At 36.2% G+C, this 11,555-nt stretch overlaps 1 protein-coding gene across 7 annotated transcripts in view; it reads right to left on the bottom strand.

Moving 5' to 3' along the window:
• Positions 1-7,978: 7,978 nt before the first annotated feature.
• The window catches only part of Dzip3 (DAZ interacting zinc finger protein 3), a 76,785-nt gene continuing 73,208 nt past the window's right edge, over positions 7,979-11,555 (bottom strand). For 6 of the 7 annotated variants that reach the window (XM_048346570.1, XM_048346566.1, XM_048346568.1 and 3 more), the window contains 2 exons: positions 11,394-11,495; positions 7,979-9,704 (listed from right to left, as the gene is read on the bottom strand). In XM_048346570.1, the coding sequence (XP_048202527.1) occupies positions 9,594-9,704; positions 11,394-11,495 (213 nt within the window). In that variant the 3' untranslated portion in view covers positions 7,979-9,593. The remainder of the gene's footprint in view (positions 9,705-11,393; positions 11,496-11,555) is intronic. The other variant, XM_048346571.1, reaches the window with a different exon arrangement.

Here is an 11,555-nt window from a genome sequence, read left to right as displayed (position 1 = left end):
TTACATAGGTCAGTGAGTATATTTTTTTGAACAGTGTCACCCTTTCCTCCATTTTCTCCCAGTTTTTTCCCTCCCGACTCCCCTCCCCTACAAGTTGTATAGTTCATTTTCAACATAGTGTCTAATGAGTAATCACTGCTGCATTTGATTACTTTCTTTCTCCCACCATTTGTCACCCCATAACCTCCCCAAATCAGATAAACTTACATACAAGACAAAAAAATACAGAAACCAAAAACAGCCACTAAAGGGGAAAAACAAAAAAAGACAAAACAAAAAAACTCACAAAAAGTAAATTAAAAAACTTCTGGGGCTGGGAATATGGCCTAGTGGTAGAGTGCCTGCCTCGTATACATGAAGCCTTAGATTCAATTCCTCAGCACCACATATATGGGAAAAGCCAGAATACAGCCTTTGTTGCCTAGTATTACTGATGAGTTTCCCTTTTCTCTGTTTAGGGACTCCTCTACATTTTGAGAATAAGGACAGGGAACCTTGTTTCTCCTCTTCCTCTAAAGATATCACTGAGTAAGAAAACATTGTAGGGGCTGGGAATATGGCCAAGTGGCAAGAGTGCTTGCCTCATATACATGAAACCCTGCGTTTGATTCCTCAGCACCACTTTTATAGAAAACGCCAGAAATGGCAGTATGGCTCAAGTGGTAGAATGCTAGCCTTGAACAAGGAGGCCAGGGACAGTGCTCAGGTTCTGAGTACAAGCCCCAGGACTGGCTCAAACAGGAAAACATTGTAAAGATGTGGGAATGTTGCCAAGTACCCCACCCCATAGGACCAATAGGATGGAGGCTCCATCAAGGCTGCTGAGAGCCAGAAGGGGTTGTTTTGAGCTCAGTGCACTTTCAAAGAACAGGCACATATAGAAACTTACTTGCTACCTCTTTACTGACACACTGCTGACCTTAGCAGTCTCTTCTTGCCATACTTGATTCCAGAACAAATTGGACATCCATAAAGATTCCATTTACAGTTTTAATACAAGAACTACGTGTGTGTGTGTGTGTGTGTGTGTGTGTGTGTGTGTGTGTGTATGTGTACTGGTTCTGGGGCTTAATGTCAGGGCCTGGGCACTATCTGAGCATCTTTTTAACCCAAGGCTGGTGCTCTATTATTTGAGCCACAGCACCACTTCATTTTTTTTCTGAGTAGTTTATTGGAGATAAGAGTCTCACAGACTTTTCTGCCTGGGCTGGCTTTGAATTGTGATCTTCAGTTCAAAGCCTCCTGTGTATTAATCTTGAAATTACAACTTCAATTACAATCTTGAATAAGAGATTGACAACTTCAGACAGTCTCTGATTTTTTTTAAAGTAATATTATGTTTCTGCTTAAGCTGTTTCTGTGTAACAACCCCATTCCAAAAACACTGACTTAAAGCCACAGTGATTTATTAGTTCTCATAATTCTGTGTGTTGATGGAAAATTTCCCCTGCTGGCCTCACCTGGACTCATATGACTGTGTTCATCTATAATACTGTCTGGCCAGGAAAGTCAGTGAGGCACTAATAGTCTCCAGCTTTCAGCTTATATTTGCTCCCAAATTCTGCCTAACACAAAAGAGAATTCAAAGTTCAGTCACTTATTTTACCTGGGGCCATCTAATACTGGGTGCTGAACTCAAGTGCAGGAAAGCTCCCTTGGGCTCAAACCTACCAGGGCAGTCTTCCCCTTCCTTCCTTATAGCTTTTTATATATTGGGACCTTGGTGCCTTTTTATGTTAACATAACTCTAACAGGACATCTCAATCATCAAAATCTCAGGCCTAAATGTCTGATTTGTAAAGATAAATTTCTTTTTTACAAAGTTGATCTTTAAAGTGAATGTTTTGAAGTCTCTATGGCTTTCCTGCTGTGAATCTTTTGGGTCTTTTATAAGCCCTTCCTCATGTGAATAGTTCATGTTCAATGAATTCCAAGAGTAGATTGAATTATAAAAACCCAGACATCCCCCAATTCTATTTCCTATTTGTGGGTTCATGGGAAAGGCTGTTGAAAGAATTAAATGGATTCATTGACATACAGAATCAAATCTTATTACATTTAATTACTAGGTAATTAAATACATTTAAGTATGATTTTCTAAAGTGTCAATACTTGCAATGCCATAAGTAGTCTATAACATTATATAAATCATATATATCACAAGAAATGACAGTTCAAAAACATTGCTTAATCATTGACATTAATCTACCTTCTTTCTTGGTCTGTACCAAATCACTGATTTTTTTACTGCACAAGGCAGTGAATCTGTCAGAGTAAGGCCTTTATATAAAGAAAAAAGACCCAATAAGATGACAGGGAGCTTTGCCAGGAATCTGACAATTTGTCATCCCCAAAGAGATAAAGAAGACATTTGTGAAGTATTAACTTATGAGTCTAGAATTCTAAATTATATGGCCTATAAATCTCAGCTCCTCTTGAGTGAGACTTATACCTGAACATGGAAGTTGAAGAATAATGACATTATTTATTTCCTAAGGCACTGTGTATGGCAGAGATACCAGCAGAATTAGCATTGGTAATCAAGGCTGCTAAGAAGCACTGACCAGTGTAAGTCATTTCCAAGTACTATATAAAGCTGACAATCTTTGCAGAAGAATTCAGACGGGAAGTGAGTGATACCGACAGAAAACTCCAGTCATAGCTTGTTTTGTTGGCTTTGGGTGGTTTTAAGGGTAAGATTATTTTTCCCTTCTGAGGAAAAGTAACTGTAATTAACAGGACTTTTTAAATCCCTTGGATGCAGTTGTTTAGGCTTATCATTCCTCTTTCAAGCAAGATACAAAGTCAACATAAAGACATCAATACATTTTTCTTTTCTTTTTTTTAGTTTCAATACATTTTTCTATAAATAAATAATAAGCTGAGAGAGAAATCAGAACAATTTTATTTACAATAGCCCCTCCATATTCCCTCAAAAGTATGCTTTTGGATATATGAATATATATATATATATATATATTTTTTTTTTTTTTTTTGGCCAGTCCTGGGGCTTGGGATTCAGGGCCCTGAGCAGTGTTCCTGGCTTTTTTTTTTTTGCTCAAGGCTAACATTCTACCTCTTGAGCCACAGTGCCACTTTCGGCTTTTTCTGTTTATGTAGTACTGAGGAACTGAACCCAGGGCTTCATGAATGCCAGGCAAGCACTCTACTGCTGAGCAACATTCCCTTCCCTGGATAAATGTAATTAAGGAGATCAAAAATCTCTACAACAAACTAAATGAACAAATAAAAAAACTGAAACAAAGCAAGACAAAACCAAAAAAACCCTATAAAACATTGAAAAGATTGAAGAAGACACTAAGATATTTAAAGACCTACCATGTGCATGGATAGCAGAATTAATATTGTGAAATTGACTGTACCACAGAAAACAATCTACAGAAATTCAAGGCCATGAGTTCAGAATCAAGTAGCACCAAAAATTCAAAATATATAAAGAATTTCCTGCTTATTGATGAAAAATTAAAGTGTCCCTATGGCTCTTGGCTCTCCTTGCAATGAAGTTAGAGGCAACAAATGAAGAAAGAAACTTGGTTTAGTGACTTAGAATTGCTTTCCTCTGCACTTTTTCATCTTTCTCTATTCAGATCACCACACCAAAGTATCCTTTACAGCCAATGTGAGGATTAAGAATAAAACATCTAAAATGTCAGAAAAAGTGTGGTATTTCAATTAAGAATGTCAAGAAACAATAATATGCAATGTGTAATCCACATCCAAAAAAAGATTAGTCACTTGAGAAAAAGTTGACACCAGTGATCTGTAGAAGGCCAGTAAGTCACAGGGCACCACCACAGGGCCTTAATCCATTCTCATCCAATAATCCAAAAAAATTAGATGATCACTTAATGTTAAGAAAGATAAACTTTGATTCCTCCCTCTCTCCCTCTTTCCTTTCTGTTGCTGATGTGCAACACCAGGCTTTTGTGCATGTTAGACAAGTGCTTCACCCCAGAACCGCATCCTTTCTCTTGACTCATTTATGCTCTCAAAGAATTCAGTTCCTGGATACCAGATGACTTTCTCTCTTCATCTAGTCATCTCCCTTTATTTCTAACTTCTTTATAACTGTCTTCTAAATGGTTCTACCCTTTAAACCTGTACTTCTTCAACATTCTCATAGAGATCAGGATAAGCTCTGAATTATGAGTTAACCAGCAGTCATTTTTCACAATTGAAGTAGTCTTTGTCCTTTTTTTACAGAGTCTAAACATTGCCTATTATTGATATTTTTCTATTACATGTTTAATATTTTTAAAAAGAAAGTACAATTATAAAAAAAGAAAATGGAAAGCATTGCATCAAGTAAATCATCACTACATTTCAGAATATGTCTTATCAGTTTGTGGCTATGTATAAACAAAAGATGGGGTCTACACTGCAATGTGGTTTTCTTTCATTCTTTTTTGTTGGCCATGGGGCTTGAACTCAGGGCCTAGGCACTGTCACTGAGCTTTTTTGGTTATGACTAATTGGAGGTAAGAGTGTCACAGGGACTTTTCTGCCTAGGCTGGATTTGAATAATCCTCAGATCTCAGCCTCCTGAGTAGCTAGGATTATAGGCCTGAACTACAAACTCCCAGCTACCATTTTTATGTAAATAGTTTCTTAACCTATTGTTTTCTATAATACTCAGTAAAATACTCAGGAGTCCAAATACAAGAAGTCCTCAATCAAATATTTAAATCAAGAAAATTCATTGTCTCATTGGAAAGAAATTAATTTTGTTACTGAAATTACTTTTATTCTATTTTATTCATTTGGTATCTCAGGCTTGAACTCGGGGCCTCATGCCTGCTTGGCTAGGAGAGAATTCAACCACTCGACCCATGCCTGTAGCTTCAACTGAAATTACACTTTCTTTAATGAAGAGAAACATTGGGAAATAAAAAGTAGTTTTAAAGAATTTAAAAACATGAGAAACAGGTCTGAGGAGTAAGGAGGCTCATCTTATTACTGGCTGTATGACCAGTTTCAGAAGGTCTTTCTAAAGTGGCATTGAACTTGATTGCTACAAACCTATTTGGCAGAATCTTGTGGTAGGACTATTTCCTTGGCAGGACGCAAATGTCTTGCTTGGTCATATGATATTCAGAAAATGTGAACTCAAATTTGTTTGACAAATGCCGGCTAATTAAATATGAACCTCTTTATCACAGAATGGCAATGAAAACTGTTTCCCAGAAAGAAATGTTTCGGATCTACATATGTGTGGCTGATACATGAAGGGTTTTAAATCACTATGTCATCATCACCCCAAAGTCCCTCTGGCCGTATTAAAAAAAAAGTCATGACAAGAGGCCTATCAAATGGAATGGAAAGGCCATAAAACCATCAGTTCATTTGACATAAAACTGATATATTATGTGATAATGCTTCAAGTAGAATCTGAGCCCCTATTCATCACATAGGCTGTTCTCCAGTAGGTTTTGAGGTACATGTTAATGGAATCACTATGCTCCACTCAAACTGCAGATTATAGTCCTTAGTCAGGGAACCTACACACCAGAAAACATTCCTGTTGAAACGCTTCACTCACTAATGAGCTTTCGGGGTGGGGGGAGGGGAGTGAGGCTACATCAGGACAGAGAAAACACAGCCCTTTGGAGAAAGTGTCTTCCATATAAAATGTCAGGCTAGATCTATGGGTTTTAGAGAGGTAAACCTCACTTAAGTGCCTAAGAAGGGCAGGAGCTGGGACCCATCTCAGGGGAAGGACACAGGAATGCTTGGCTTAAACAGATATTGGGGTGATTTTGATGTTCTCTGTGGCTTAGCCTTTCTATGCAAAGTATCATCCCAGAAATAACATTAACATCAGATGGGAACTAAATAGAAATTTAAGAATATCAGACTTCACCTCAGATCCGCTGAATCAGAACCTGCATTTTAACAAGACCCCAGTGATTCAATACACGTTAAAATTTGAGCAACATGAGAGCAGTATCTCATACTCTATCCCATGTTGATATCAATTAACTTTAAATATTATATTTCCTATTTTTAATTTAGGAAAGAATCTAAGTGTCAGCTGGGCACTGGTGGCTTGTGCCTGTAATCCTACCTCAGGAGTTTGAGATCTTACCATTGTGGTTCAAAGCCTGCCTAGGCAGGAAAGACCATTGGACTCTCATGTATAATAAACTACTAAAAAAAAAGCTGTAAATAAAGCTGTGGCTCAAGTGGTAGAGCAATAACCTTGAACATAAGCTCAAGGAGAGTTAGTACCCAGAACTTCAATTCAAACCCCAGGACCATCACTAAAAAAATTAAAAATCCAATTATCAGTTCAGAGGGCTCCCCTCCTCCATCCCCCCCCCATCTCCTTTTGTGATTCTAACATTGCTTGTCAGACTTTCATCACTGTAACACAATACCTGACAAACAACTTAAAGAGGGAGTGGTTTATTCAGTCCACAGTGCTGGGTGTATGGTGAGGCAGAATGCCCTGGACTATGTATGTGCACAGGTTACTGCTCTCATGGATGCCAGGGAGCAGAAGAGGGACAGAAGGGGCCTGGGATAAATAAAGCCCCAAAGACAAATCCCCAGTAATCTACTTCCTCCAGATAGGTTTCACCTCCTAAAATTTCCAGAATCCAGCTGGGTGGCTGGTTATGGGGTATGACTCAATGGTAGAGCATTTTCCTAACAAGCAAAAGCCCTGAGTTCAAATGCCAATACAAAACAAAACAATAAAAGTAACAAAACAAATAAAACACCCAAACAAGCAAACAAAAAATAGAATAAAAATGTTTCCATCTCCCCAAATGATATCACTAGCTGTGAAGCAAGTATTATTCAATACATGAACCTATGAATATGATAGTTCATATTCAACCATTCACAAATATATAACCTACCTTATGACTCAGTAGCTAAAACCCTCATTTATTATTAAGATCCAAGGTTTTAGAAGGAGTCTCGACAGCATGATGGGAACACGTCCAGTTGGTGACAAAACAGTGGCATAAAGAAGAGAGAAACTGCTATTGCTCATTAGTCTTTCATGTCAGATGCCATTGTTTGCACACTGAGTGACCTCCAGAAGGCTTATATGTAAAAGGTCTTTATATGTAAAAAGGTTTGTATGTTTATGTGTTACCATACAACCTAGGGTTATGGCACTGGCATGTAATCTTCAAGAGCAGGGGCCTTATGGGAGATAAAGTGGATACTGGGGATTTAGTTTCTGCTTTCTGGCTAAAGATTGATCATTTTATTCCTCATATGCACTGCTTCCATTATATACCACCCCTGCTCTTCACTTTACCAGAATTGAATCAATTTAGGTGCCATGCTTTTGAACCTCTCAAACTGTGAGCTAAATAACAAACACTTCTCTTTTTGTCAGTGGCCTCAGGAATCTTGTACTAATGGAGGTTGAGTCACATACCAGATATTCGATTACATTGTTTAGTAGTAGAAAAGTAGAGAAGCCCAGATCTAATCAACTTGATGGTGGTAAGATTTGTCTTTGTCTCTGTTCCATTAGATGAATATATTTTCAGGATACATTGATCATGCTGGTAAATGAATTTAGTGTTCATCTTTTAAGCACCTTAATTGAGATATAACTGATACATTGTAAGTCGAACATATTTAAAGCATATTATCTAGGATGTTTTGCACTAAAGAGCTAGCCTGTGAAAACAAATTAAAAAATCTGAAAGAAATTAAAAGTACAACATTAGTCAATAAGTGAATGATTAGAAACAAAAACAGCTTTACTGCTAAAAGTTTTAGCGGTAGAAACAGAAATTTAAACTAGACAAAACATTCCTTTAAACTAAAGCCTAATACAGAAGAAGACTTTTTAACTTTATTCAATCCCATGAAGACTGAGAAAAGAAACTTTCAGAAGGGAAGTTTTAATCTAGCTTTAAGAAACAGAAATAGACATCTGAAACAGATTTAAAGTTTCTGGTACATTTAAGATAAAATAAGAGACAAAATAGTTGTTCAATTAAGAAAACATTTATTCTATTCCACATAAAAATGAAATTGCTGTTGTAAACATGAACTAAGAAACAAGTTGTAAACATGAGCAAATTTTACAAGGTAATGTGCTACATGACCATGATCTTAGAGTGCTAGGCAAACTGATGATCAAAGTCCTTGTACATTCTGAATTCTAGTATATTCTTGGTATTTTATGCATGTAAGTGAATGACACTTTTTTCATTATTTCCCTTTACATTTTCCAGTCTATTTTCAATTCAGAAAAAGTTTAATATACAATTATAGAAGTAGAAATTTTAAATAAGTATTCAAAGCAATTTCAAAACACATTTATACTAAATATATGGATAAATAGGTGCTCAATCAGAAAACATTTATTGTTTTCCAAAAGTTAATGAAATCAAGATTTTGAATATAAAATAAGGAAGATTTGTCTTACAATGTCTGACTTACTTTAATTTTGAAATTAATTGACATATACAACACTTACAACATTTACACAATGCTAGTTTTTTACCTCTAAGAATTAAAGTTCCAAGTGACAAGCTGTAGATATAAAGCTTAGCCCAATGGATTATCCATTTTATCATAAGAACCAAGTGCATAAAAGCTTCCCCTTCCCCCCCAAAATACATGAAATTGGAAACTTTTAAAGCCAGAAAATATATCCATTCAAAATGCAAATTATTAAGGTTCAAAGAATTATCTACAGATAAACATAAAAATTTCAATTATTCAACTCAGCAAGACTTAATTTGCACACTAATACCCCAACACTTAAAAAAAAACTAGTTCCTGATTTCTGATTCTGAGAATATTAATTCTACACAGAATGTCTGGTGGTGTGCTGGTAAATGATTGAGAACCAGCTTCTGAAAGAATTATTTGCTTACAGGATTGACCAATTTTTAAGGTATAAACACTCCCACTGTGGCAGATGACAAGCCACTAATAATTTGACAACTGGTTTGCAAAATACCTGCAATTTAAACAATCACCTCTCACAAGCCATTACAAGCCAGCTTCAGCACACCACTGCATGGTCTCCACCATCAAGTAGCTCATAATCTCTTCATGGGCACATATTTAAGAGGACAAAAAAGAATAGGGAAGACAGAAAGACAATTTAAATAATTCATTTATATTTTATAGCTAGTTTTAAAAGTTACAGAAACACTGAAATCTGTGGAATTTTCCTACTTTTCTCTACTATTCTACTGTTTTTTCCTAAATTTATTTCCAGATAATAAAATGTAGCATACTTGACAGAAGGCAAGCAACAAGTAGAAGGGAAAATGACTAGAAATGATATCCTAAGAAATATACTATGGTAACCATGTTCACAGAAGAAAAATAAAACTCACTAATCAAATATAATGTAACTACTATTAAAATTCCATTTCTTTAAGCCCCTTAGGTTCTGTTTATAAGTCCTGGAGATTTGTCTTAATATCTTTGGCTACTGTCTTTATATAATTGGCTAGCCTAATTAGTGTAATACTGGAGAACACAGTGCTTTACACCAGTTACGATCAGCTCATAAAAATGAAAAGCTCAACTAAATTCCAGTCTGAAAACTGAGCTTCCTTTACATAGCCAGCTGTGTTGTATCAGATCTTGGGCAACTGTCGGCTGGGTTGACCAGGGAATTCTTCTGGTAGCAAGACATGGAGTCTACAGGTAGGGCATGTCCCCTGTTGTATCAGCCATGGTCTAATGCACTAAGGAGCAAAATGATTCATGTCAGAGTTTCAGACTTAGCTTAGCAGAGGCAGCTGTCACTCTATATATCAGAGTTATCAACTTACATGTTTTCTGATGGATCTAAAAGTCTTACCCAGTGGATTGCCAAACCACCTGCAACAACCATGGCACCTGCTCCAGGCTTGCTGAGCAGTATAGCTAGTAAATGCAATCTTTCAAGGGATTTATTCTACTCAGAATCTTTCCTCGATCTCAGTTTTCAAAATGACTAGCAGTTCTTCCTAAAAAGGAGATTGAGGAGATGGGTGCTGGTGGCTCACACCTGTAATCCAAACTTCTAAGAAGGCTGAGATCTGAGGATTGTGGTTCAAAGACAGCCTGAGTAGGAAAGCCCATGAGACTCTTATCTCTGATTAATTATCAAAAAAGCCAGAGTGGAGCTGTGGCTCAAGTGATAGAGTGCTAGCTTTGAGCCAAAAAAAGCCGAGAGACAGCACCCAGACCCTGAGTTCAAGTCCCAGGACAGCCAAAAAATTATTATGGAAACCTGCTATATTCTCTTTAAGGTTTATTTTATTATAAAGCATCCTAATGGTAATGGAAACACATCACAATTGATCATAAAAGTTACTAATATTTTGTAAGAAGTCTTTGTGGTGTTCTAAGGTTAATAATATCAAGAAGACAAATGAATTCTAGATTATTTTCAATGTAACAATAGTAGTTTTCAAACTATGAATTATCTGTTAAGTGACTTAATTGAATACTTATTAATAATGAAGGATAAGGTATTTTAAAAATTTATATCGGACATTAAGAAACTTCCAATGCAAAGGTTGGATGACTACAGATCTTTCTTGAAGATCATTAGGATTAGCTATTTTGTGTATACCACTTTAGAGCCAAACAGATGCAATATAAAATTTTGTTTGAGGTATTATAGGTATCTTTGAAATATTGTTTTATAAAGATGGTTTAAAAGGCCTAGCAGTTCTTTAGTTTCCTAAGAACCTTGTCTTGTTTAAGATTATCTTTCCTGCATTAAATTACATCTTTCCACAGAGGACTTGCATTGTAATAGCATATCAATAATACAAAGAAGCAACATTAGAAATTAATCCACAAAGCAATGCCCAGAATAAACAAATGATATGCCAGCTTTGCATTTTTTCTAACATTAAAAAAATCCTCAGAAAACCAAACATAAAATAGAAAAAAAAAAAAAAAAGGTCAATCCTCAGAATCTTCAAAAGCAAGTACAGGAATATGGATGAGATTGGTAGGATAAGTCTTATGTTTTATAATGACAGGAGGTCAATTTTAGACCAGGGACACTGTAGAATTCATGACAAATCAAGGAAACATAGCAGCTTTGTTGCCAGTTCTGCCACTAAACTGTTATACTAGTGAATATTTCTCTTCAAGAGAGCCAGGTTGTTTTTAAAATCTCAAATTACCCTCTTCTCCTGTGTGGTATATGGAGATCTGAGGAAAGACAGTATAACTGTGGCTGTGTACATATGAAAAAAGGTATAAATGTTTCTAGGTGTTATCCAGAAGGTAAAGTGCAGTTATACTCAGTGGAATTTGTGACATGGCACAAATCATAGCATGATTAAACATGTACATGATTTAATTAAGGCAGTATAAATCTTGCTTAGCTAATTAATAGAAAACTACTAGCAGGGAAAGTTTAAAAGGTTTACCTGAGAGTGGAATTTGTGAGCACAAGGCAAAACTGAAAGGTTTTCTGGAGATAAATTCTCATGACAGATCACACAAGGCTCCTCTTCTTCATCTTCTTCCTCCTAAGGGGAGTGAGGAATCCATTTAGTTTATTTTTTTCCTCTCAAATATAAACGATGACA

This window comes from Perognathus longimembris, chromosome 5 (assembly GCF_023159225.1).
Source record: "Perognathus longimembris pacificus isolate PPM17 chromosome 5, ASM2315922v1, whole genome shotgun sequence".
Classification (NCBI taxonomy): Eukaryota; Metazoa; Chordata; class Mammalia; order Rodentia; family Heteromyidae; genus Perognathus; species Perognathus longimembris.
Note: the sequence above shows the minus strand (reverse complement) of the source record. Positions and strands in the feature narration are given on the sequence as shown.